This window comes from Lobosporangium transversale (genome assembly GCF_002105155.1).
Source record: "Lobosporangium transversale strain NRRL 3116 chromosome Unknown BCR41scaffold_11, whole genome shotgun sequence".
In the NCBI taxonomy this organism is placed as follows: Eukaryota; Fungi; Mortierellomycota; class Mortierellomycetes; order Mortierellales; family Mortierellaceae; genus Lobosporangium; species Lobosporangium transversale.
The window spans coordinates 279079-302818 of NW_019028989.1; the positions used below are offsets into that span (position 1 = coordinate 279079).

General features: G+C 41.5%; 10 protein-coding genes across 10 annotated transcripts; 5 read left to right on the plus strand and 5 right to left on the minus strand.

Annotated features, from left to right (window-relative positions):
- Positions 1-1070: 1070 nt before the first annotated feature.
- BCR41DRAFT_385239 (Sas10 C-terminal domain-domain-containing protein) lies at positions 1071-3436 on the minus strand. The gene is made up of 4 exons (XM_022027656.1): positions 3274-3436; positions 2964-3173; positions 1462-2872; positions 1071-1346 (listed from the first exon to the last, which is right to left on the minus strand). The coding sequence occupies exons 1-4, from the start codon at positions 3392-3394 to the stop codon at positions 1091-1093; spliced, it is 1998 nt and encodes a 665-aa protein (XP_021883052.1). The 5' UTR covers positions 3395-3436; the 3' UTR covers positions 1071-1090.
- Positions 3437-3487: 51 nt separating this feature from the next.
- On the minus strand, positions 3488-4257 carry BCR41DRAFT_420736 (hypothetical protein). The gene is made up of 3 exons (XM_022029934.1): positions 3949-4257; positions 3762-3864; positions 3488-3672 (listed from the first exon to the last, which is right to left on the minus strand). The coding sequence occupies exons 1-3, from the start codon at positions 4208-4210 to the stop codon at positions 3561-3563; spliced, it is 477 nt and encodes a 158-aa protein (XP_021883053.1). The 5' UTR covers positions 4211-4257; the 3' UTR covers positions 3488-3560.
- A 68-nt stretch (positions 4258-4325) lies between these two features.
- Positions 4326-6695, plus strand: BCR41DRAFT_350052 (putative glutamyl-tRNA synthetase). Its single transcript, XM_022023589.1, has 8 exons — positions 4326-4674; positions 4759-4869; positions 4969-5187; positions 5297-5467; positions 5565-5714; positions 5808-5912; positions 5993-6481; positions 6580-6695. The coding sequence occupies exons 1-8, from the start codon at positions 4354-4356 to the stop codon at positions 6670-6672; spliced, it is 1659 nt and encodes a 552-aa protein (XP_021883054.1). The 5' UTR covers positions 4326-4353; the 3' UTR covers positions 6673-6695.
- Positions 6696-7170: 475 nt separating this feature from the next.
- BCR41DRAFT_350054 (WD40-repeat-containing domain protein) lies at positions 7171-9205 on the plus strand. Its single transcript, XM_022023590.1, has 5 exons — positions 7171-7382; positions 7495-7812; positions 7925-8208; positions 8306-8452; positions 8574-9205. The coding sequence occupies exons 1-5, from the start codon at positions 7229-7231 to the stop codon at positions 8961-8963; spliced, it is 1293 nt and encodes a 430-aa protein (XP_021883055.1). The 5' UTR covers positions 7171-7228; the 3' UTR covers positions 8964-9205.
- Positions 9185-11150, plus strand: BCR41DRAFT_394575 (aspartic peptidase domain-containing protein; the record flags this gene model as incomplete). The annotated part of the gene is made up of 8 exons (XM_022028655.1): positions 9185-9207; positions 9342-9550; positions 9672-10065; positions 10159-10196; positions 10287-10439; positions 10528-10772; positions 10854-10895; positions 11007-11150. 8 exons carry the CDS (start codon positions 9185-9187, stop codon positions 11148-11150), a joined length of 1248 nt encoding a protein of 415 aa, XP_021883056.1.
- BCR41DRAFT_350057 (anaphase-promoting complex, subunit 10/DOC domain-containing protein) lies at positions 11012-12379 on the minus strand. The gene is made up of 4 exons (XM_022023591.1): positions 12149-12379; positions 11833-12057; positions 11647-11751; positions 11012-11570 (listed from the first exon to the last, which is right to left on the minus strand). Exons 1-4 carry the CDS (start codon positions 12277-12279, stop codon positions 11498-11500), a joined length of 534 nt encoding a protein of 177 aa, XP_021883057.1. The 5' UTR covers positions 12280-12379; the 3' UTR covers positions 11012-11497.
- A 372-nt stretch (positions 12380-12751) lies between these two features.
- Positions 12752-14079, plus strand: BCR41DRAFT_350059 (ribosomal protein L10-domain-containing protein). The gene is made up of 2 exons (XM_022023592.1): positions 12752-13563; positions 13819-14079. The coding sequence occupies exons 1-2, from the start codon at positions 12781-12783 to the stop codon at positions 13960-13962; spliced, it is 927 nt and encodes a 308-aa protein (XP_021883058.1). The 5' UTR covers positions 12752-12780; the 3' UTR covers positions 13963-14079.
- A 46-nt stretch (positions 14080-14125) lies between these two features.
- Positions 14126-16232, minus strand: BCR41DRAFT_350060 (hypothetical protein). The gene has a single exon (XM_022023593.1). It carries the CDS (start codon positions 16109-16111, stop codon positions 14219-14221), a length of 1893 nt encoding a protein of 630 aa, XP_021883059.1. The 5' UTR covers positions 16112-16232; the 3' UTR covers positions 14126-14218.
- A 4502-nt stretch (positions 16233-20734) lies between these two features.
- On the plus strand, positions 20735-21767 carry BCR41DRAFT_350062 (transcription factor subunit Med10 of mediator complex-domain-containing protein). Its single transcript, XM_022023594.1, has 4 exons — positions 20735-20969; positions 21060-21140; positions 21248-21350; positions 21462-21767. Exons 1-4 carry the CDS (start codon positions 20755-20757, stop codon positions 21672-21674), a joined length of 612 nt encoding a protein of 203 aa, XP_021883060.1. The 5' UTR covers positions 20735-20754; the 3' UTR covers positions 21675-21767.
- Positions 21708-23687, minus strand: BCR41DRAFT_385246 (hypothetical protein; the record flags this gene model as incomplete). Its single annotated transcript, XM_022027657.1, has 2 exons — positions 21708-21725; positions 22191-23687. The coding sequence occupies 2 exons, from the start codon at positions 23685-23687 to the stop codon at positions 21708-21710; spliced, it is 1515 nt and encodes a 504-aa protein (XP_021883061.1).
- Positions 23688-23740: the final 53 nt, after the last annotated feature.

Consider the following 23740-nt stretch of genomic DNA (forward strand, 5'->3'; position numbering starts at 1 on the left):
TTTTGTGATAATGCAGGCAGAATAGGCCTTGGCGTTCTTAGTCCTTCCTGGATGGTACCTGCATGAGAAGTTGTGAGGAGCACATTGCTTCTACTTCTCCTTGCACGTTTAGTATCACTTCTGTTTTTGTTTCTACTCTGCCGGCTGATATTAAGACTAGCGCTGTTATCGTCACCCTTACTAGTGTTGTCATTGTAGACTTGGAGAGGTTGGATGGGTTGGAAAGGCCGAATGGCTCGGAAAGGTCTAGATACAATTGGTGGATTAGTACTAAGTGGTGAGATAGAGACGGCAGAACTGTCGTTCCCGCCTCTGCCGACGTTGGATCGGCTTTCACTATTATTGATATAGCCTGATCGTATATTTTGAGGCGTTCCAGACATAGTTAGCCCATTGGACGTGTCATAAACTGGTGTGTGCGAGATGATATTGCCTGACCTGTTGCTGGTCCTGGTACGAGCACTATTGCTGCTGCTGTTGCCGTTGATGTTGATGTTGCTGGCCATTTTAAGGACTAAATCGGATCGTAGTAAAGGTGGATAAGCATTGATTCCTCGGCTACATGGATCAGGTAGCCCTTGCAGCACTCAAAGTTTGCAAAGAAGCACATTACTAACCTGACGTGTGTTTACGATGTCTGTAATTGAGAAAAGATATCATTACAGCCATGGATTACTTTTGTCATATATATATTTTTTTTTGCTGGATACAGGTTTGTAAGCAGGATTTTTATTCTCTGCAAGTTAATGTGGTGCTATGGTGGGGAACTTTATCAAAGGTCACATGAAATGAGTGCTCTGTAACTGCAAGTTTCCCTGCCTTTAGAGAGAAAATAGTAAGCCAATAGAATCACTTGATTTTTTTTTACAATAGTACTTTTGAATTGAAGTTAATCCAGCCAATGAGCGTTGCAGAACATATATAAAATCCACTTTTTTGCAAATTTTGCAAAAGAGTGAGACAGGAGTGTATTGGATGATTGGATTGGCTCTTTTTGTCCATTCAAAAATGGCATATCTGATTCCCTTTTACGTGATACAGCCGTACGTGAATGAAAAAAATTACAAAGTGTGCAAAAAATTTATTAACTTTAAGAAAACTTGACGCTGCGCGCAAGACCAGTCTTGATGCCAGTCTTCTCTCCTCCGTACGCACCCTCCAGTCTCGTGAAAACTCGCTTGACAGACTTGATCTTCTTCTTGGCAGTCTCGTATCTGTTCCTATGCTTGACACGTGGGTTGCGCTGCTCCTTCTTGCGATGAGGTGTAAGACCTTTGTTCTTGAGAATCTGCCACGAGATCGAGCGCTTGTCGTTGGGATCGATACTTGTATCCTCAAAAGAAGTGCTATTATAAAAGAGAAGAAAACAGAAAAAAATTAAAAATAATGCATTTGCTTAGTAAACTAAATCGGTATAAAGTATTATAGCTGAATGTGAAAAAATAAATAAAAAGGCTATACCTCTTCTCCAAATTTTCATTTAAGGCTCGACGGGCAGCTTTCTTAGCCTCCTTGGCAGCAAGAACCTCTTGGTAATAATCCTCGCCCTCTGTATCTTGTTGCACACGATCATTAAGACTCGATCTCCGATCTGCGCTGAAGATATCATCTTGGTTTTCATCTATAGGACGAGCGTCTTCAATATCCTTGGCATCCCATTCAAGATCATCCAGGTCAGTGTTCTCTGGTATAGGTGCGCTCTTAACGGCCTGTCGTTTGAGTTGTTCCTGACGGTCTTTGAACTTCTCACGATAAGGAATATCTGTGTCCCCAGAACCCCGTAAAATTTTAGATCGCTTATTAGCATTTTGATCCAACTTAGCAACATAATCTCGGAGTGATCTCTTCTTCTGTGCCTTGTCCTCCATATCAACGTCTAGTAGCTCGTCCAAATCGCCATAATCGTTCTCTAGTCTACTGCGTTTCTTATCGGCTGCAGATTTCCTATTCTTCACTTTCTTATTGTGCGATACGAATTCTTCTTCAAGTTCAACATTATACTCAAACCCCTTGGGTTTTGCTTTCTCTGCTGTCTGTTTAACAGCGGTCTTCTTTTTCGTTTTCTTATTCTTTTCGAGAGGCGTTTTTGCCTTAGAGTCTTGCTTCGAGTGCTGCTTATCTTCTTCATCCTCGCTTTTGTCAGTATCTTCAGGGTCCTCACCACTCTCCAGAAGTTCCAACAGATCCTCCATACTCTCCCTGATTGTCTTCTTCTTTTCCATTTTCTCCAACTTGATGATTGATTTTTTCAGCTCATACAGTGCATCAATAACAGGATGGTTTGTAAGATCCGTGGTTCCATTATCGGGTGATGTTTTCAGCGTGATGTAGAATGCAATATTTGTGAGGTAATTGATTAGTGTTTGGTATTTCAAGCGCAGGAACGGCATTGGAGCCTTGTCGTCCGGATAAGGTTTGCGTAGTGAGTTTGTAAGCTGGAGTAACTCTGCCATGGCATGCAACATCTCTGTTTTCTCCTTGAACTCCTCCACAAGGTCAAGCAACTCCGGGCTCTGATTCTGTAAAACCTTTAGGATCTCCTGCTTTGATAGTTTGCTAACACCAGCTTTAGCAATCTTTTCAACAACAACTCCTCCTTGTTTGGCCTTTAATAAATCAATTCCTTGAAGTTCTTTCTCAAAGCCTTCCACAAGAGCACGATCGGCATCCTTATCACCTAAGATGCCTCGCCCAGCGACAGTGCCCCAGACAGCTTCTTCCTCCCCAGGAGCAAAATCCTCTTCTGACATCTCTGCAATACGCTTTTTCTGAAGTCTTAGAGCTTCTTCTTCTTCGGCTTTGGCCGTCTCCTCGTCAGACTCAATTTCATCCGCATCATAGTAACTGCGCTTGCTTTTCCCCCATGATGTTTCTGTTTCATGTAAAAAATATTAAATTAGAATGAAGACAAATATCAACTTTGCCATTGAATCGCTATCATACTCTATTCCAAATTAACTTACTGTCGAGATCCAACTGCTCTTCATCATCTTCTCCACGTCCAAGGTCATCTTCAAGATCTTCCAAATCTTCTTCTTCGTCCTCGTCATCTTGCTCGTCTTCGCCATCATCTAAACTGAAGACTTCCTCCTCGCTTCCCTCGTACTCGTCATATTGCCGGCGCTCAAGCTCTCTCTCATGGTCCAAATCAATAGTATTCCGGCTATCATGAACTTGATTTTTTTAAGAGGATTTAATATATGTTAACAGCAAGAATGGGTCAAAAAGATCAAATAAAAAAACCCCTTGTCAACAGTTAACTAGTCAGCTTACACTCATCTTCAGAGTCGCCTTCCATTTCATCCCAAGTATTGACAGCCTTAATACGGCTTCCCCCACCGTCGAACTTCTTCTCGATAGCAGGCCGACTTCCTTTTCTCTTTGCCTTCGCCATTTTATGGAATGTGGATGAAGTATTGTGAATGAGAAAATCGACTTCATTCCCAAGGTTTATTTCTTTTTTTTTTTTTTTTTTTTTTTTTTGAGACTGCCATTTAAAAAAGCCACAGGTGTCAACATTAATAATTAGCTATGCTCTATCGTCTGGTCGTCTGAGCAGTTCACCGCAAGCTGAGACCCATAGACTCGTTCAGAGCGGATATAACTTTGTTATACTCTTTATCAATCTCCTTCTGCGCTTGCCGCATACTTGACTTTTGCATGTGGGTCGGTCTAATATAGCAAGGAAAGATTGAATAGAATTAAATTCTTTTCAGCTTGTAAATAAAAAACGATTGTGGCTACGATAAATGGGCCCATACCCCGAACTGTTCTCTGCTGCTATTCTCGTAATGTTGCTAATCACCGAATGCTCCACCCCGAAGCGAGTGGAGGCAATCTCGAAAAAAAACCTAGTATTATAGGCTTCGAAAGTGTAATGCGCATAAGTAGTAAGCGCCAGTATTCTTGTAAAATATTGAAGAACTGAAACGCAAACAGACAACCAACCTCGCTCCCATTGCTGCCTAATATCAGCATCAATTGTCTTTGGCTTTTGCTGTGCTTCTTCAAAGGCCTCTCTTAACTTTTGCCGGATAACCTTTGTTCCAGGGTTTGTATACATAACGGACAAACTACCTGTACGCCACAGTTGACGATATAATGAACGCGCGTCTGCTTCAGTTGGCCTGAATCCTACAGGAAGCCGCTTTGGAGCAGGCCCAAGCTTACGTGGCAGCGTTGCTAAAACGTTTAGTGGTATCTTTGGCATAAAAGTTACCGGGACGTTTGGAAAAAGGGAGTTATTGGAGATAAAGAAAGCTGTTCATTTGAGCAGTCCCTCATAGTGTTCTTAATAAAAAAATAAAATAAAAATCAACCGTTGCAATCAGTAAACTCTCCGAACTACTCCGGATGAACATGCATTGGCGTCAGACATTCATTCGATCAAGTTTCGCATGTCGCTTTCAAACACAAAACATCCATAAGGATGCGCCTTGGACTTTGTATACTCGACTTCACGCAATTACGAGTTGCCAAAAAAGAGCGTATACCTCTTCAGAAACATTAGTATCAGATATAGGAAAGGTTACTCCTAAAAGTACTCGTGTACGGTTCGCTCCTTCACCAACAGGATATCTTCATCTGGGTGGGCTCCGTACAGCACTTTACAATTATCTCTTCGCTCGGCAGAACGGTGGCAAATGTATACTAAGGATTGAAGACACTGATCAGGTTCGCTTCAAACGGTATTCAATGATGTTCAGCTCAGCTGTCACCTTTCCAAAATTCATACTGACTATTGCTTATCTAAAGTAGAATCGATATGTTTCTGGAGCAACAGAGAGTCTGATCAGGGCAATGGAATGGGCTGGCATCAAGTTCGATGAGGGGCCAGGTATTGGAGGACCTCATGAACCATATTACCAAGTATGTGCTTTTTCAAACTAACAACTAAGAATGTCCTCAACTAGTCGTATAGGGGTTCTCTTTTCATTTAACTTACTAATTCTATGGATATATATATAGTCTCAGAGATCGGAAATCTACAAAAAACATGCAGAAGATCTTATTGAGAAAGGACATGCATATCGATGTTTCTGTTCCTCAGAGCGCCTTTCGCTTGTTCGGCTTGAGGCGCAAAAATTAGGCAAGACAGTATCTTATGACCGGAAGTGTGTTCACCTTAGTAAGGAAGAATCACAAGAACGTGCTGGCAATGGCGAGATGTTCGTGGTGCGGATGAAGGTAACGTTTGAGGAAAACTCCGTTGAACAATGTCTGAAAAAGGATGGCTTTATTAATAGTTATATACTAAATGACATTATTATTACTCTCTACCTCTACTGCGAGCCAGGTTCCTGAAGGGAAGACCATAGTCCAGGACGAGGTACATGGCAGAGTTGAATTTTCGAACAAGGAGGTGGATGATTCGGTCCTACTGAAAAGTGATGGCTTTCCAACGTATCATCTTGCTAATGTAGTCGACGACTATATCATGGGCATCACACATGTCATTCGTGGACAAGTTAGTAAAATTCAAGCTTTAGTTTTATATTGAGCATGGCATTAACGTATAGCTGAAAAAGCGCAAGTGAACCTAATATTTATGTTGCACATTACAGGAGTGGCTGCCTTCAGCACCCAAACATGTCATGCTTTACAGAATGTTTGGTTGGGGTGTTCCAAAGTTCGCACATGTCCCGTTATTGTTAAATCAAGACAAGTCCAAGCTCTCGAAGCGCTCCGGTGATGTCAATGTCGAGGATTATAAGGTTTGGGTCTTTTATCTAGCATGTTACGGCGTCGGTGCGGCTTGATAATAAACACCTTTTTATTGACACTATTTGCATTAATGTGATTATCAGGATAAAGGTTATTTCCCAGAAGCGGTGGCCAATTTTGTTGCTTTATTAGGATGGCATCCAGGCTCAACAGATGAAATCTTTGACATGGACGGGCTAGTAGCAGCTGTAGGTGACAATTCAGTTACATACAAGGCCTTAACCTGCTCATCGTAACTAATCCTGGCATATGTTTATTCCATATATAGTTCTCATTGAAAAATATTCAACAGTCAAATGCTGTTGTGCTACGGGAGAAGTTGGATTGGATCAACAAGATGCATCTTCTTCGCAGAGCAGAGACTTCAAGTGGGTTGCAAGAGATGGCTGCTATTCTTCGCCCTAAACTTGAGGCTGATTTAGGCCCTCTCTCCGAGCAATACTCTGATGATTACATTGCACAGGTCATCGGCACATTGAAGGAAAGGATTAAAAACCTCTATGATATACCTACATTGTGCAGTTATTATTTTCAAACGCCCATTTATACAACGGAAGAATCGGCAGCCTATCGAAATAAAGTCGGAGACGACACACTTCGCACGATACTTCCTATGGCGCTTGAGCGGTTTAGAAATCTAGAGAAAAGATATGACAAAGAGGATGTTAAGGAAATCCTGAAGTACATTGCCGATAGCCATAAAATGAAGCTCTCTACTGTTATGAATGCACTTCGCTATACGGTTTCTGGAGTCAAGGTAATGCCATATTTTTAAAATTCAAAGCTATTTACCTATATGAAATCCTCTTAGCTCTGTCTCATTCATATTGTATTATCATCTTACTTGACTCTTAGATCGGCGCTGGTGTGCCTGAGACAATCGTAACGCTTGGTCGTCCATGTATAGTAGATCGCATTGAACGTGTTTTAACTACTGTTTCTAGTTGAATAAATCACTAAAGTGTTAAGCGATAAAGTAGCCTGATTGATGTCATGACAAATGTATCGGCTTTTATACCTCGTCAGAGTCAATATGTGGGGAATGTCAATTACGAGCAGTAGCTTCAGAACTAATTGATGACCGGAACCATTGTCAACAATGAAGCTTCATTTAGTGGTTACTCAACCTGATAAAGGTCTATAAAGACGGTCATTAAAGGGTGGAGGCGGTGCGTCAGGATCAAAAGAGGTACAAGTTGCAAAAGCGTTCTCTTTAGGGACAATCGAGAGAGGTTTGCTGCGGATACAGAGAGATTGAGACAATATGGCTATTGTTTGGAAAAGATGTAGACCAAATGGCTATGGAAGCTGGTTGAGGACAAAATGATTTTATCGTGGGAAGAAAGATGCACTATTAAAAAAAAAAAAAGAAGAAAAAAAAAAAAGTGACTGCTGAATAGCAGGTAAACAATTTTTTTTTTATTTTTCTCTTTCTAAAACCATGTCCACATTCATTCTCATTCCTTTCTTCTAGACCTGCACTCTGTCATTCCCTTATAATAACATGGACGCACTTGCAGAAGGACCTCAGGTCCAAGTCAAGTTTGTGACTCGCCAGAGACAGTATGCTATCCCTGAAACCCCTATCCAGACACCTGCACGCCTTAGACGATATGGACTCTCACAAATTATCAATCTTGTTCTTCAGAACGAAGGAGGCATGTTTTTAATCTTGGGACTACTTTAATGAAAGATGTTTGTTCAACATATATCAATTAAAAAGCGAATACTTGAATAATTTTTTTTTTTTTTTTTTTTTTTTGTCAACAGAGAAGCAGAAACCTTTCGACTTTTTGATTGATGGCGAGTTCTTAAGAACTTCACTCGTTGAATATCTGGAGGAGAAGAATTTGTCAACTGAAAATCTTCTGACTATTGAGTATGTCGAATCAATGTTACCACCAACACCTCTATCGTCATACGAGCATGACGATTGGGTTAGTGCTGTTCAAGCTCATCAACCTGGTGGCTTTTTGACAGGATCGTACGACAACCATGTTCGCATTTGGAATAAGCAGGCAGAATGCACTCACATTTTGTCAGGACATAGCGGGGCCATCAAGACTGTCCAATGGCTCACATCAAATGGTAAAGGGTGTTTGTCGCAACATCAGTGAGTCACTTTGTGGATCTGCCTAGCATAGACAGAAAGTTGACCATCTTTCATTCAATTTTTTTTCTTTCATTTCTCATACTACAGGAGAGAGTGGCACTTTATTGTCTGGAGCATTGGATCGGTCAATCTTGGCCTGGGAGTATAACCATACTGATAGCAGCAACTCGATTTTGTATGAGTGTAGAGGACACACTGCAGGAGTAGAGAGCATCTCTTTGAACTCCAATGGAGACAGATTTGCTTCAGGATCAGCAGATTCTATGATCAAGATTTGGACCACCACTGTTCCTACGGCCAGTGACCACTTTGATGAAGCAGCGGAAACACGGAAAAAAAGAAAGACGGCCAAAGACGATAGGATCTTTAAGGTGAAGACGAGTGAAGACTACTGTAGTTGATCATGCGCTCATTATAGGTTAAGCTGACTCGATATTGACTTGTTATTGATTTGATTATAAAAAAAAGGCTCCAATCCTTACGCTGGCTGCACATACAGGCCCCGTCTCTTCAGTTGTCTTTAATCCCACATCATCGGATACCCTGTACAGTGCTGGATGGGATCACTCAGTTCGTGTCTGGGATGTTGAGAACCATGTCAATGTCGCCACCAAGGTACCAATTGGAAATCTTGAGAAAATGTTTTAATACCTAGATCTACTAAGATATCACTACTAAGAGAGATATTGAAAAAGACTACTGATGACTTTGGTTTGGGGGTTGATCATTTGAATAGAACTGCGAAAAGACTGTTCATGCCTTGGATTATTCTCAGCTTTCTGGACTTTTAGTTTCTGGCCATGCAGATACTGTCATCCGTCTGTGGGATCCTCGCACCGAGGAATCATCTATCGTGAAGCAGACTCTTAACGGACATCAAAACTGGGTCACATCTGTTTCATGGTCACCATCATCAGCATACATGTTAGCCAGCGGATCTTATGATGGATTTATCAAAGTTTGGGATATCCGTGCTAAAGGGGCCTTGTATACATTGTCTCATGGAAAGGGATCCAAAAAGGTGCTCAGCATTGATTGGAGTAATGATTTCCTGCTGTCGGGAGGAGAAGACAATCAGATGAAGATTCATAAAGCTCAGGACATGACAGAGCGTATAGAAGGATAGGAAGGCTGAAGTAGAAAATCATAGCACATTTATTAAAGCATTTGGGTTTTCAACCCTCCCCCTTTTTTTTACCATTTTCTCCATCACACATGTCCATGTGTTCCCCTCTATTTGTGGAGAAATAAGGGGATGGTCCGTTTTCTTTTTCCTTTTATTTTTTTCTTTCTTCCTTACAATTCAAAATCCACCTCGGTTTGACCAATATACCCATAAAGGCAGACATGTCTGATCAAAGAGCGGTTTCGTAAGATGAATAAAATCTTTTATTGCTTTCAACAGTAAAATTTTATTAACACATGTGTTGGCATGTCCCTTCTCCTGGACCTACTCTTCGTCTTAGACTCTTACCATAAAGCGTTCTCCCATTGCCATTGTTAGACTTCACTTGACCTGCAACCCTAATTATGAGCTTCGGACGCCAGAATCATTAAAGCTTGTAGCTGCAAAACATGCACCTCCAGCCAAAAAGCCCGGATTTCTGCAGCGTTTGGTAGTAGATAAAGCTTTGACAACCAACTCAGTAGCCTCGCCTCCATATGTTGAATCGCTCACCGATGTCGCTCGGGATGTCCAATATTATGCGGAAGGTGAGAAGAAATTAGTTGGGTAGTAAGGTGCAAACTATCATTGTGAAAGATTGAACTGCAAATGAGTTTACACTCAATTCTATCTCTATTCGTATTAAAAAAAAAAAAAAAAAAAAAAAAGTTGAAATTGGTTCAAATGAGCAAAAATTTCGACTGGACTTTGATACAGGAAGCAGTGATTTGTGGGTGCCAGATTCAACATGTAAGACTCGGAGCGTTACCTTCAACAGAACCACATCCACCACATTTAAGCCATTCAAAGGCAAGTTCAAGATATCTTATGGAGATGGATCTACAGTATCGGGAATCTTGGGGCAAGATCGAATCAATGTGGCAGGACTTATCATAGAGGACCAGATTTTTGGTCTTGCGACAAAAGAATCAACCACATTTAGTAATGATGTAGTAGATGGGGTTCTAGGTCTGGCTTATAGTTCTATATGTTCAGTACCTGGAGTCCTTACACCACTGGAGAACATGATCGAGCAGAAGCTGATAACTTCACCTATATTTAGGTGAGTAAATATTGGTCCGGGCTTCTTTTTTTTTAAAAAAAAAAAAAAAAAAAAAATAGATGCTCACTAAACAATTTGGATTACTACAATCAGTGTTTGGTTAGGCCGAAATACTGAAGGAGGAGGCGGAGGTAAGAAGAAAGCGAAGAAATAATTTAATAGAGATATATACCTTTTTTTTTTTTTTTTTTTTTTTTTTTTAACCATTCTGCAAACATCAGAATATCGCTTTGGTGGATATGATAGTGAACGTTTTGAAGGCGAATTGACATGGGTTCCAGTAACAGTCAGGCGCTATTGGCAAGTAAAATGCGATGGACTCTTTTTTGGAGATGTCGATCTCAAACTGAAGAGCGATGTGATAATCGATACGGGTAATGTTACTCAAATGTTTTGTGCTAGAAATAAGAAATTAAAGGTAAAAAAAGTACCAACACCCGGAATGCTGGACATTTCCCATAGGTACCACGCTGGTTATAGTCCCCACATTAGTTGCCGAGGCAATCCATGCTCAAATCCCTGGAGCGATTAACGATAAAAAGCACGGTTGGATCGTTCCGAATACACCGGAAGTGGCTGCTCTGAATGGTGTACAATTCGTATTGAACGGAGTCAAGTTTAACGTGATCATGAAGGATATCATGCGTGAGAGCGTTTGGGGAAAGCGAGGATATGTTTATTCTGGCATTACAAGCAACGATCAGATCGTAAGTTCATGATGCTTTGACGGAAAAGTTTTTCTTTTTTTTCTTTGAATCTAAACTGTTTTGTTCTTTATGCCTTGATAGCCTGTTTGGATTTTAGGCGATGTATTTATCAAGGAGAATTTTGTGAGTAGGCTTTTGTATCAGAAAAAAAAAAATTCAAACACAACAAAGTGAAGTTGCACGTTTCTTACTTTTTATTTTTTTTATTTTTATTTTTATTTTTTATTCAAAAAGTGTGTATTTGATATGGGCAAACACCGTGTTGGAATTGCCAAATGCAAGCCTCCAAACAGGATTCAACCATCTGTGATTCAACAAGTCAAAGACGACTTTGAGGAGTTTCAAAAAAGACAGGCTTCTAAATGTTTAATAATGTAGATTTTACACATATAATTTTGATGTGTTGTGTGACATAAAGGACAAGAGAGTAAACAGACATAATCAGCAACTCGTCTCATCTCCCAGTGCTTTGCGCATTCATGGCACAGCATGTGGGGAATAATGCTTCCTGATGGGATCATGAACTTTAGCCGTTAGCTCTCCACAATCTCCTGTTTATTACATCAGTATGTAACAGCTGCTGCGTGGTAGTGATGCAGGAAGTTTGTGAATCCCAACAATGGGACGAGAGATCAGACTCCTCTGTCATATCGATCTTTAATGACTCGGTGCCCAAGTACTGGCCTTGCCGGGACAGATACGGATCGTACATTTTTTTTCTTATTTCACCGTAACATCGTATGATTCAGAAATACTGGCGATATGAATGGTGACTGATCGTTGTCCGTTCGCAAAGGTCTATTTGCCAGGCATACATACTGGTTAGCCTTCCTATCATTTTAAACATCTAACAACTCTGACAATCACTACTTACTCGCGTGTTGAAAGTAGCTTCAGCTGTCGTATATGGGTATCACGTCCACCAAGTTGGTTAGAGAGTATAGCCATCTGCAATAGAAAAACTTTTGGTGGACGCCCACTGAAACACAAAGCCGTTAGTCAAATCTGGGCCTCTTAGGGCAGCCGCACCTCTTCATCTTATTAAATTTATAAAGCGTACCTGCCAGGACTGTCCTCTAAGCTGATGTTCACCCATCCTGTTTGTTTCTCCAGTTCAACATTTACGAGTTCCTTTAGGTCATGATAAGCTGTTCCACCTCTGATGCTAATTCCCAAAGGTGTATAGCTTTCGTCTTGCTTATAATCATAGTAAAATGATACTTGCTGAACTGGCATCTTCTTCTCGAATTGCATATTGATAAGATGCGGTTGTGGACCATCGGATCTGTCATGATATAACAGCAATATATTCTTAAAATTGGGACAAAACGCTATGATTGATCCTGTAATATGAATAATACAAAGTCAAAACCTACTGCCAATAGGTCTCAAGATCATTGTCCCAAAGTAATTCAATACCGTGGTCTATCTTATCAGAGGATACTGACCAGGTGGCTAACCGGCCTATATCCTTTTTGTCTTCTAAATCGAGTTCGCCGTAGTTCATTCCTTTTAGGCTGTTTCTTTTTTTGAATTCAAGAAAATAAAAGAATAGACAACAAGGAATCAATGCGTGCCTTAATGAATGTTCGAATGGCCCAATATCGGTTTGTTTGAGCAAGGTGGTGCCTGAACTGTGACAAGACTTTCTGGTTGATACGTGGCTTGGTGTCACAGAATAAGAAGAGATCGAAAGTCAGCAAGCAGCTTTTGAATCCTCTCAACTTTGGTATGTGACCTAGCAGGATAATTGAGAAGAAATCTATGAATCCATTGGCTCATCCCGGCACTGCCTATCAATCCATTGAATGCTTAAAGCATCGAATCATCGATCCATCAGAATCTACTACTCAGCAACTATCAGACAGCATTAAACATCTTTATCATTGATAACGATGCGTTGGAGTGGTTATGGGGTCTTCAGTTTGAGAGAGTTCATAGGCTGACTTGATCATCTGCGTATTTTCTTTTTCTTTTAGACCTTTAAATCCCTCGAACAGTAAACATCATGTCGAAGGCAGGCAAAAAGGAAGAATATTTCCAGAAGCTCAAGACTTACTTGGAGGAGTACAACTCCATCTTCATTGTCAACGTTGACAATGTCGGTTCCAACCAGATGCACCAGATCCGTAAGGCTCTTCGTGGTGATGCCAGGATCCTCATGGGTAAGAACACCATGGTCCGCCGTGCCATCCGTATCCTCCAGGCTGAGAACCCCGACTACGAGAAGCTCATGCCCTCGGTCCGTGGCAACGTTGGTTTCGTCTTCACCAACTCTGACTTGAAGACCATCCGTGACAAGATTTTGTCCAACCGTGTCAAGGCCCCCGCTAAGGCTGGTGCTCTTGCCCCCATTGATGTATTCGTCCCTGCTGGTAACACTGGTATGGAACCCGGCAAGACATCTTTCTTCCAGGCTCTGGGTGTCCCCACCAAGATTGCCCGTGGTACCATTGAAATTATCAATGATGTCCATCTTATCAAGGAGGGTTTGCGTGTCGGTGCCTCTGAGGCTGCTCTTCTCAACATGTTGAACATCTCTCCTTTCACTTACGGCTTGACTGTCGTTCAGGTCTACGACAAGGGTACTGTCTTCCACCCCTCTATCTTGGATATTGAGGAGGATACTCTTATTGGTCACTTCGTTGCTGGTATCAAGAACATTGCCGCCATTTCTCTCCAGATCGGTTACCCTACTATTGCTTCAGTTCCTCACTCGATCATCAACGCTTACAAGAACCTGTTGGCCGTTTCCATTGCTACCGAGTACACCTTCCCTGGTTCTGAGAAGGTAAAGCATATTGTGATTTTATTACCTTTACTGCTATATGATTTTTTCATCTTTTGGTCTTTATTTTATTCCTTCATATGTGAGCCGTGTGATGAAAAACTCTTTGTAGCCCTTCAACAAGGCGATGACGAGAAAATCAAAACACTCTAATTTTTTCCTGATGGTCCTCACTTATTTTTTTTTATTCATCTACATTTGGTTATTATTTAACATTGAAATCTAATCCTATGTCTCTTGTCCTAAAAAAAACTACAGGTTAAGGCTTACCTTGCTGATCCATCAGCTTTCGCTGTTGCTGCTCCCGCTGCCTCAGCTGCCGCTCCTGCTGAGAAGGCTGAAGAGAAGGTTGAAGAGAAGGAGGAATCTGATGATGACATGGGCTTCGGTCTTTTCGACTAAATTCTTTTTAATGAGTACTGTTCTATCTCAATAAAATCTGTGGGAAAGGGTAGTTCATAGAAGCACCAAATAGGTGTCATCTAAGGGCTCTTTTGTTGGAACCAAATTAAAAAAAAAAAAAAAAAAAAAAAAAAAAAAAATATTCGCGTCAAGTTTTATTAATGTTGGGTTTTTTGTAAATTCATTTTATATAACATGTATTTTGGATTATTAAGTTATTTTTGATTTCATTTCAATTACAAAGTATATATACAAGCTATTGTGCTAAGACCATGTCCTCAGTCTGAGGAGAGCCCAATGCTAATGCTGCACTAGCAATAAGGTCGAGAGGGTCGGCCTTGGGATTCGAGTCGAATTTAGTCAACGCTGGTGGGGCGGTCTTTTGCTTGTCTTCAGACTCTTCATTTGAAGAATCAGATTTAGCGTGGCTCAGTTCGGGTTCACGGTCTTGCTCAACTTGTTCAGAAGCCTTTGTTGACGACACCTTAGAATCATCACTATTCTGTGTAGCGTCATCTGTCGTGTCAGGGAGAGACTCAATGTCAGATACAGACAGAGTATCGGAATCCATCTCATTCTCATTAGTGTTGTTATTGTTGACCTGATGGACTGAGGAAGGAAGCTCTCGGGCCTTGAACTCGTCAACAAGATCCAAAAGAAGCTGACTCTTCTTGATCAGCTGTTTTCGGCGCTTACGAATCGAAGCATCGCCTTCGCTCAAGACAGAGTCAAGCCTAAGCATGGTTTTGATCAAATTCTCCTCTGTGAGCAAGATTTGTTTTTTGTTCGCAATGGTACCAACGAGTATTTGATCGAGCTCACGAGAAAGGTCATCGAGGGAGGATTCAATCAGGTTAAGCTCAGAATGCTTCTCTTGGATTGGGTCTACTTTCTGGCTCTCTTGCTTGGGTTCTTCCATCTTCTTGTTTTGCTGCTGCTGCTGCTGCTGTGCTTGACGATCCTGACGTTGCTTTAAAATATCAGTTGCACGAAGTTCAGGAGAAGAATGGGTAGAGGAAGGAGTCGCGGGAGCCTTTTTCTCAACAGCTTGCGGCGAAGCTTGAGCCAGAGGAGGCTGTGCTGCTGTCTTGTTTTCAGCAGTCTTTGCTGTCTTATTTTCAATAGTCTTGGTTTTGGGCATAGCAGCTTCTTGCTTATTAGTAGGCGTCTTGATTTTAGCACCAAGGAGAGCTTCAACCATAGCCTTGATTTCAGGGAACGCCAGGAAGTACTCGCCAATTAGATCTTCTTTCTTGGAATCACCGTCTTTAGATTTGGGAGAAGTAGTAGCAGCTGCTGCCTGCTTCTTCTCTTGCTGCTCTTTGGTTTTCTTGGCTTCTTTTTTCTGCTCCTCAATTTGTTTTTCTTTCAGCTCCTCGGCCTTCTTTCGTTCTTCAGCCTTCTTCAACTCTTCAGCCTTCTTCAACTCCTCGGCTTTTTGATCTTCGGTCTTCTGGTCTTCGTCCTTCTTTGCTTCAATTTGCTGTTGGCGGCGCTTGGATGGGTACTGCTGCTCCTGTGACTGATGGCGTTTGAGTTGTGAATGAGGGAAGAAGAGTGCATTCAATAGGTCGTCCAATGCAATACCTTTGGTTCCCTCATCCTCAGTAGCAGCTTGTTCTAGCGCAAGTTGTCTTTGTTTTTTGGCTTCAGCAATGGCTTTAGCAGCGGCAGCTTCATTTCGTTTCTGGTCCTCGATTTGCTGTTGTTGTTGGACATGTTGCCAGAAGTTTTCCCAGGCAATCTGTTGGCGAAGTTGTTCCTTCTCTTGCTGCTTCTTGTACTGACGAATTGCTTCCTGCTCAGCCTCGTATTTAGCCTGAGCAATAGCCTGGGCTCGACGGCGATTGAGCTCTTGTTCGTAAAGCTGTTGCTGGAGGCGTTGTTGGCGTTGTTGCTCGAGTTGACGTTGCTGCTCGAGGAGCTGACGTTGATACTGCTGACGAGCTAATTTTTGTTGACGCTTGCGTTCAAGTGCAGCCAACAGAAGCTGCTCCTCTTCGTCAGGAGAGTCGAGATCCTCATCGAAAGGTTGATAGGCTGTAGCGTAGGGAGAGTAGGGATGGAACATCATTGGAGTCGAATAACTTGATGCGTGTTGTCGACGGGCAGGCATTGTGGATGTAGGGTGTGAGAACAAAGTGTACATGGCGAAAGCTGATGCGTGTGTTGTGTGTTTTTAAGGATAAGAATAAGAATAAGAGTGGAGGAATTGTGTGTTTGTGTGTGGATATGCGTTGTTATTTTTTTGCTATGTTGTTTCGCTGGAATTGTTATTTGATGATTGTTCTTCTCCACAGGGCAAGTGGCGGTCTTTTATAGTGACAAGAACACTCCGATCATTGTGTTTGTGTCATCATGCAGAGAGCTTTCCAGTTATTTCGACAAAGTTCTAATTTTCTATTTCAAATTCCATTACCTTACCGCTGTGATTTGTCATTTCCTTATTTGTAAGAAACGCTCGAAACTTCGAGAACCATCCATCCAATTATATCAAACACAGCTAATTGTTGTTGTATAGGCTCGTTCCCATCCCTCTTCACTTTATAAAGGTGACAGGAAATTCCATTTCCTTTTTGAGTCACCTAAAGTGAAGGGGCTGGGAACGAGCCTAGGAATGAAATTGAGGAAGTCCCCTTAGATACTCAAGTAAGCCAAATATGCGACACCCTTAAACAAAAAATAAAAGTTATTTCCATACAAGTCGTGTGGGTCATGTGGGTCATGTGGGCCAAATTATATATGGAAGTTCACTCTAACCTGTCTCTAAGTCATATGGGAAAACCAGTTCTCATATATAAAAGTCATTTAAATGAACCTCAATCCAAACCAAACTTTGGATAATGTCAAAAGACACTAATATAAAGCGATCTAGGGTAGTAATTGAAGTTTCTGAAGAAATTGAGTATCCGTAGTGACATAAAAACCGACTTTGGAAACCAAGTGTAGCTTGGTAGACACTTGTTTAAAAAATGTTTCGTTGAAATTAGTAAAAAAAGCAGAGCTCTATGATAAAACCTTCAAACTTCACCATATTCTCAGATTTAAAGGACATGTCAATGCTGAATCCAATTGTGGTATTTTTACAGCGACTTAGTTTACAAAAATAACCATCCTTACTGTTTAAAGATGGAGGAGAGACTATAAATTCCAGAAATTACTCTATTTAGAGAGTTCAATGGGCATATTCTTGACAACCGCATTGCTAGTTCCTTGAAGTGCATATACATGACTTATAGATATAGCTTTTGGGTACCAGAATCTATATTTTGCAATGTGTATCGCCATTACTGACAGAGTAATATTACCTTTGAACGAAAGAAGATGTACGTAATCTTGATTATTTTCAATGTACAAGTTCTTTGAATGGAGGTATCTTACTGAAGACTTAACCGATTCTTTTCAACTTTTTTTTAAATCGTACCAATGGATCTTACCTACAAAATATATGGTTTTCAGTCTTGTAGATACTCTATATCAACAGAAAATGGATTTCTTTTTTCATCATTCTGTATAAAAATAAAAAAAAAGAAATCCTGATTTCTGATTGGCTATTTCAATTGTGCTCTCTTTGATTGAATTGGATTGAATAGTTTTTTGATCAAATATATACATGTAAATATTTTTTTTTATTGGCGCTGCCGTTTTTGGTTCCCAGATGTATTTATCGTTCTTTGTAAAGAACAAAACCGTTCAACTATATCACTTAATTCCCTTGCTGCGTCGGAACTTCTCACAATGCTATCTGAATCATGGAGACTCTTTTTGAGTATCACCAAAGATTCAGTAACCGCATCAGCAATCCTCTCCGCCTCAGCAACCTCCTCTGCTTCAGCATCCTCTACCTCCAACAGAGCATCACTCATGCTGGGGTTAACATTCCCTTCCAGGCCATCTTGAAAACTCTGGATCATAGCATGTCTATCAGGGACCCTCTCAAGGACATCATGTATGATGCGGAGTGGTGGGTCTGGGTTATCCTTATGAACTTGATGCAAAAGATACATATGTCTGCATGGGCGCTGAGAATACATAAAGTACTGACAGTTACATCTTGAGATAGTTTCATTCGTGGCAACCACGAAATAATATCCGCCAGATACGGAGAACGAGCGCACACAGTAAACGGCTCGGTCTCCCACTTGCTGCTCGTGAACAATGCGCTGTGGAAGGTCTTCTAGACCATCTAGAAATTTTCTTTGGTGAAAGTCATCTCTCTCGCCTTTTAAATGTTGCCCATAGCGTCGCACAGTCTGCCTTGCCATCATTTGGTAAAACTCATCTACATCATGAGTTAAGATATAAACCAATCTATCTCCCCTGCAGTTTGTATAACCTCGTAAGAAGTGCGACTTAAGGTGGTTGTGCCAGGACTCGACGTAATTGTTAGTATCCATCCCGGCATAAAACTTTCCCATACGATAACATTTCATCCACCTTCTCCTTCGGTCTTCACTGAGGTAGCGTTCTCTAAAATAATTCCAGACTTTGCCCTCATTATGATCCTGCCATTTCAACCCGAATTCTGAAATAAGAGTCTCAGCTCGCGTACGGTTTGGATCAAACAAAATTCTACGGAGCTCTCCCATCGCTTCCTCCCTCAACTCCTTAGCTGCCTTGTCTTGCGTTGCACAGATAACATTTCGAAGCTTGGCGCCCCAAGCTTTCATAACATGCCATAGACATAAATGAACTGTGACTGAGTCTCCAAACGCCAATCGGATTGCTTTGTATTCTGCTCGAGCATCATCAGTGGTGATGTATTCAGGAGAGCCAATGTTTTCTCTGATATGTTTCAACCATTTTGCCAACGGTACATGGCTATGATCGTTCGTAAGCAAGAAGGCAACTGGGATAGCACTCAGACTTTGTGGGTTCCGCACAATTATGGTGTAAAGCTCGTGTTTAGAGCGTTTTGTTCCATGCGTTGAATCTAGCCCAATGTGTTTAAAATTGGATCCATAAACTGATTTCTGGAACGGCGACATAAACCCATATGCAAATCTTGCATGATTCACCCCGTCTATTACGATGTGGTAGTCGAGCCTGAATACAGTGAAGCCCTTGTCCTTTAGTTTGTCCATCCAGAGCCTCATCGAGACTAAGTCATTCTTTTCAAGCTGACTCTGCCCACTTGAATATTTATAATAAATATTGTACACATCCTCATACTTCAGGACATGGCCACGCTGCAAAGACCCTCTTTGGTGTCGCGAGAATGCCTGGCTGCCAGACAGGTTTATCCTTGTCAGAATCTTTCTTGTACAGAGACCTAAACGGACAAGGTTTCGAATTCGCGATTTTGTTTCTTCTGTCACTCTGAGATGTTGAAGGTCCTCGAGACTGGCAAGAGTATGCCCAGTGTGCTTGTAGTAATATATCACACGCAGCTGGTTCCTTTCTCCTCTACTTGCGAACTCTTCCATATTGGGTTTTACGTCATGAACAATTAGTCTGGCTTTACAGCCTACTTTCTTGGTCGGTTTATAAACATTGCGGGTTTTCTTGGCTGGCCTCTCAAGTAGTTGATCTTGGTCAGTAATCTTTTTTTTGCGTGGGGCGCCTGCACAGTGGCAGAAATAAAGTTGAAATGAACGCAGTTTGCCTTTGCTATCATTGTCGTTGGTGACTTCAGAGTCTTCATTGTCTTCATTTCTACCATTTATCTCAGAGTTGCCTTTATTCCAAATAAAAAAGTGATCGCTGCCATCTCGGTCCTTCCACAGTTCAAAGTCTCTTTTGTCCACATAGAATACGTGCGGCAAATAATCGTAGTCCTGTTTCTTAATCCTGAGGCCATCAACAATATCCCTAATCTTAGCCTCTGGGACCATCGACTCAATCCAAGAGTATTCTTGTAGCTGCGCAGACACAATTGTGGAAGCCAGACTGACTGCACGAGCCTCCTTATCTTGACTCAACCTCGATATATCCTCTACTTCTTCTACGTTATTTTCAGATGGCGCCTCAACGAAAGTTTTCTTAAGAGATTCTGTTGCGAGGTCATTCCCGGAGGTGTTGTCTTCACCGGATGGTTCAACTGGCCCCCACACTATTTCTGGCTCGGAATCTGACACATCCGAAGAATAGTCTTCACCATCATCACAGTCGTGCTCTTCAGGATCCGTATCAACGTCGGTAGCTTCATCATGATCGTAGAATTCGAAGCCTGGCTCAAGGACCTCTTCAGTTGCATCCTCATCGTTACTCGAGGCAACTAAGGTATCAGTAGTGAGGACCTATAACTTGCATTAAGAAAAATAATTAATTATAAGCTAATGAACTAATCGAAATAGCTAGCATGTTCGTGATATTTATAAATACCATTGTGGAAAGGACGGCTAATATTATCTATCTCAGAGAGAAGGAAGACAGTTAGAAATGAAGTAGGCTAATTTGAATTTACGCGTTTTTTTTTTTTTTTTTTTTTTTTTTAAAAAAAAGTAAAAAGGTTACCTGGGACAAGAGATGGACTACAGAAACACGAGAAGGGCCTGAATGGAGTCTGCAGGAGAGCTATCCTGACATAAATAAAATGGGTAATGAGCGATGGAAGAGGATTAAATGGCGATGGTGATTCGGAAGTATCAACTGGCAGAAAGGGATGGATTTAGCAAAAAGTCTACTACGTCACCTCATTAAAAGTTATAATTAAAAAATACCCCTACGTAACTTGAGTATCTAAGGATATTCGTTACTTAGCAGCCACCAGCACGTGATCCTATTACCCTCTCACATGGTGGAAGATTCATTATAATTACAGACCCATCAGTTACGGTTAGAAAATATACGATGGCACCTCAACCTACCGGATCCACATCGACAATATCGGGCGGAACGTCATCAGGAACACAAATAAATGTCATGGATTCCACATCTACACACAATGAGCAAACAAGACAAGATTTGGAGTTGAAGCTTCAAGAATTGATTGAGTGTCTGCTAGAACTTAGTATCACAGTCTACGACTTTCAATCTGAGAGCAACGCTCTAGTGCACCAGAAAATGTAAAGGATCCAGGAAGGCAAAGTGATACAGAAATCTGTTTTAATTCCTAGCGACTAAATGCTCGTTTCCTCTTGGGTCATGGTTCATAGTCAAGACCTCATTGCACAACTATCTGATATTGAAGGATTCAAAGATAAACTGGACATGATGGTGCCATGGGAGGTTTTGAGGTGAAGTATCCGACTCCTTTTTTTTTTTTTTTATGGCTGTTATCTTAGTCCGTAATTTTTTAAGGAGCTTGGTATCTGACATCGGACTGGTCATGTCGTGAGTATAGTTATATTGAGGATGGAAAGAATCCTGATCTGTTTTCAAAGAGTTTTGTGGAAGCTGTTGCCGGAGAAAACCAATTTACAAACGGAAAAATCACAGCGTTGAAGGCAAGTAATCGCATATTATAGATGGAATAATGGAAAATGCTAAACAATAATATGCAGGCACAAGCTAATACAAAATACTTTTTTCTTTTTTCCAATTTCCCTGGATAATAGAGTTTTGAGGCAGCATTGATGCAAAATTTAGGGTCAACCTTTCCAGATGAAATGTTAGATTATCAGCAAATCCTTAAAAACGATGAAGCCATGAAATCTGACCCAGTAGTGAATACTATGCTATCTGACGATACTTCATCACCATCTGTGCCTGAGCAGACGGCTGAAGGCTATTCGATGTCAAATAATACCTCTGCTTCACCTCCACTATAAGCATATTAGAGAATACACCTCTCAAATTGTATATTACTTTTCGCTTTCATTCTTGAGTATTTTAATTTTTAGAAATAGTGATAAAGTTGAAAGATTCACGATTGATTAGCTTATCTTTTTTTTTTTTATCTCTATTGAATATCTTGTTTATGTAATTCGTTTCGAAATACGCCGCTTTTTCATTGGATGCGAGTCGTCCCCTTGCTCTTCATGCTGCACCTCATGCTTTCCCAGCTTTGATGGACTCGTCCTCATTGCTACTGAAGGTGTCACCATTGATGGATTCGTCTGCGCGGCCTGTAGCCAGGTCAAGAGCACGGTCAATGACCTTGCTACCCACATCCAGCGAGCAGGTCCCAGGTACAAGATATGGCGCGGTATGGGCAGCGAGGGAACTCCGGTGCTGATCTGCGTAGCTGTTTGTTGGGTTCGATGTTGCTGCTGTTGTTCTGGTTGGTTCCGTAGCACCGACAAAGATGCCCCAGATCCATCTAGCTCCTTCTTTTGCTGATATACCTTGGCTTTCAAAAAGCGATGGATCCTCGCTAAGATAAATTGCCCGTGTTCAATCCAGGCGACTGCATTGTAAATACGTTTAGGCTCTCGAGGTGAGAATTCGTCTGTGGGGACCAAGAATAAGATAACAAGCTCTATTAACAAGATCTCATGTCTGTACTTTGATGGGCGGTGAAGCTGGAATTCGGCAGGGTTAGGGAGTGTGAGCATGTCAAGGCAGAAGTGAATTAAGACAATATAGAGCCGATGGGGTGGAAGGACTACCCCAGAGATAGGGGGCTCGAGGACGACCTGGTCGTTGTATTCTGGGAGGTGCTCTTCTGCAGAGGACTTGAAGCAAAGATCTTGTGCTGCATTCAGTTGAAAATATTGCAGATATGGATGTTGGCTGGTTGTTGAAAGTGCATGAGCGTACTCAAGAAAGGAATGACTTTGTTCCCAAAGGTATCTATCTGTCATCTCGTGCTCCAATTCCTCATCGTCATCGATTTCATTGTAATCGACATTGTGTGCTCTTGAAGGTTGGGTAGGTGCTGGGCAGCGGGAATGAGTGTAATCGCTGTTATACAGTCCTACTGTTGTCTTAAACATGTCAAGGACATTAACATAGGAAGATGAGAATCGCATGCCTCGACATATAGGGCAAGAAATGTTGCCGGCTAAATCCAAAGCTTGCTCACACTTCCAACAAATAAGATGCTGGCACCCAATAATTCTTTTCATTATTGTTCCAGATCTAAAGCATATTGGACAGCTATTTGGGTTGGACTGAGCTTCATCAATGTCACGGTCAACAGACCGAGATGTTGAAATAGGGACTAGGCTCTTCAGATAATTAAGATAGGAGACGTTGCGCCATTGCTCCAGTGCATAAGGCTCAATTGTGGTCTTGAGCCAGGCCCTGATTCGTTGAATCGATGCGTTTTGAAGCAGGTCTTTGATATGGTGATAGACACCAATGGCATTAGAGATTTCGGGGGCAAGGAACATGCATCGACCTCGGCCTCGGAAAGGGAGTAAGGGGAACATTGGGTAATGTTGATGCGCAAACGAAATCGTAGTGTTTTTCGATTTGGTCGACTCAAGAGACATTTCTTGGACATTGTCCACACAGAGTATGTGTTGTGTTGTTGTAGGAGAAGATAAGCAGCTCGTCCATTCCATAGAACTATTGCTTGAATCCGAATTAGAAGGAGGTGCTACCGAAGAGATATCCTGAGAATCAGCCCTCTCAAGCACCACGGCTGGAGAGGATGAGGATCTTAATCCAGGGCAGGTTTCTAACGCCACCTCATTCCGATGACTGTTCAGCCAGATCTGAATATAGTCAACTCGATAGTTCGTCGCTGATTCCTCACTAGATATAGAGTGGGCATAGTCAGAAACCTGAGGACGGTATCGATTCAAGGACGACATAGACGTGGGATATACATCCAAAAATATAGAAGGTTGGTAACCATAGTTGGTGAAAATTGGAGGAAGTTTAGAACAAGACATTGTTGTTGTGAAAAGTTGAAGACAGACAGACGAGTTTGGGATAAGTGAAGAGG

What these genes read in the sequence shown, in the direction of transcription:
- BCR41DRAFT_385239 (XM_022027656.1), bottom strand. Translation starts at nt 3,394, where the DNA reads ATGGCGAAGGCAAAGAGAAAAGGAAGTCGGCCTGCTATCGAGAAGAAG. An exon ending in AGGCGACTCTGAAGATGAGT is followed by an intron (nt 3,174 to 3,273) that starts GTAAGCTGACTA and finishes AAAAAAATCAAG; the next exon opens with TTCATGATAGCCGGAATACT. An exon ending in AGAGCAGTTGGATCTCGACA is followed by an intron (nt 2,873 to 2,963) that starts GTAAGTTAATTT and finishes TACATGAAACAG; the next exon opens with AAACATCATGGGGGAAAAGC.
- BCR41DRAFT_420736 (XM_022029934.1), bottom strand. Translation starts at nt 4,210, where the DNA reads ATGCCAAAGATACCACTAAACGTTTTAGCAACGCTGCCACGTAAGCTT. An exon ending in TAGGCAGCAATGGGAGCGAG is followed by an intron (nt 3,865 to 3,948) that starts GTTGGTTGTCTG and finishes ACACTTTCGAAG; the next exon opens with CCTATAATACTAGGTTTTTT. An exon ending in GCAGCAGAGAACAGTTCGGG is followed by an intron (nt 3,673 to 3,761) that starts GTATGGGCCCAT and finishes TTGCTATATTAG; the next exon opens with ACCGACCCACATGCAAAAGT.
- BCR41DRAFT_350052 (XM_022023589.1), top strand. Translation starts at nt 4,354, where the DNA reads ATGAACATGCATTGGCGTCAGACATTCATTCGATCAAGTTTCGCATGT. An exon ending in TCAATGTCGAGGATTATAAG is followed by an intron (nt 5,715 to 5,807) that starts GTTTGGGTCTTT and finishes TGTGATTATCAG; the next exon opens with GATAAAGGTTATTTCCCAGA. An exon ending in ATACGGTTTCTGGAGTCAAG is followed by an intron (nt 6,482 to 6,579) that starts GTAATGCCATAT and finishes CTTGACTCTTAG; the next exon opens with ATCGGCGCTGGTGTGCCTGA.
- BCR41DRAFT_350054 (XM_022023590.1), top strand. Translation starts at nt 7,229, where the DNA reads ATGGACGCACTTGCAGAAGGACCTCAGGTCCAAGTCAAGTTTGTGACT. An exon ending in TGTTCTTCAGAACGAAGGAG is followed by an intron (nt 7,383 to 7,494) that starts GCATGTTTTTAA and finishes TTTTGTCAACAG; the next exon opens with AGAAGCAGAAACCTTTCGAC. An exon ending in AAGACGATAGGATCTTTAAG is followed by an intron (nt 8,209 to 8,305) that starts GTGAAGACGAGT and finishes TATAAAAAAAAG; the next exon opens with GCTCCAATCCTTACGCTGGC.
- BCR41DRAFT_350057 (XM_022023591.1), bottom strand. Translation starts at nt 12,279, where the DNA reads ATGAACTACGGCGAACTCGATTTAGAAGACAAAAAGGATATAGGCCGG. An exon ending in GATCTTGAGACCTATTGGCA is followed by an intron (nt 12,058 to 12,148) that starts GTAGGTTTTGAC and finishes ATATCATGACAG; the next exon opens with ATCCGATGGTCCACAACCGC. An exon ending in TTAGAGGACAGTCCTGGCAG is followed by an intron (nt 11,752 to 11,832) that starts GTACGCTTTATA and finishes TTTGTGTTTCAG; the next exon opens with TGGGCGTCCACCAAAAGTTT.
- BCR41DRAFT_350059 (XM_022023592.1), top strand. Translation starts at nt 12,781, where the DNA reads ATGTCGAAGGCAGGCAAAAAGGAAGAATATTTCCAGAAGCTCAAGACT. An exon ending in CCTTCCCTGGTTCTGAGAAG is followed by an intron (nt 13,564 to 13,818) that starts GTAAAGCATATT and finishes AAAAAACTACAG; the next exon opens with GTTAAGGCTTACCTTGCTGA.
- BCR41DRAFT_350060 (XM_022023593.1), bottom strand. Translation starts at nt 16,111, where the DNA reads ATGTACACTTTGTTCTCACACCCTACATCCACAATGCCTGCCCGTCGA.
- BCR41DRAFT_350062 (XM_022023594.1), top strand. Translation starts at nt 20,755, where the DNA reads ATGGCACCTCAACCTACCGGATCCACATCGACAATATCGGGCGGAACG. An exon ending in GTGCCATGGGAGGTTTTGAG is followed by an intron (nt 21,141 to 21,247) that starts GTGAAGTATCCG and finishes TCGTGAGTATAG; the next exon opens with TTATATTGAGGATGGAAAGA. An exon ending in GAAAAATCACAGCGTTGAAG is followed by an intron (nt 21,351 to 21,461) that starts GCAAGTAATCGC and finishes CCTGGATAATAG; the next exon opens with AGTTTTGAGGCAGCATTGAT.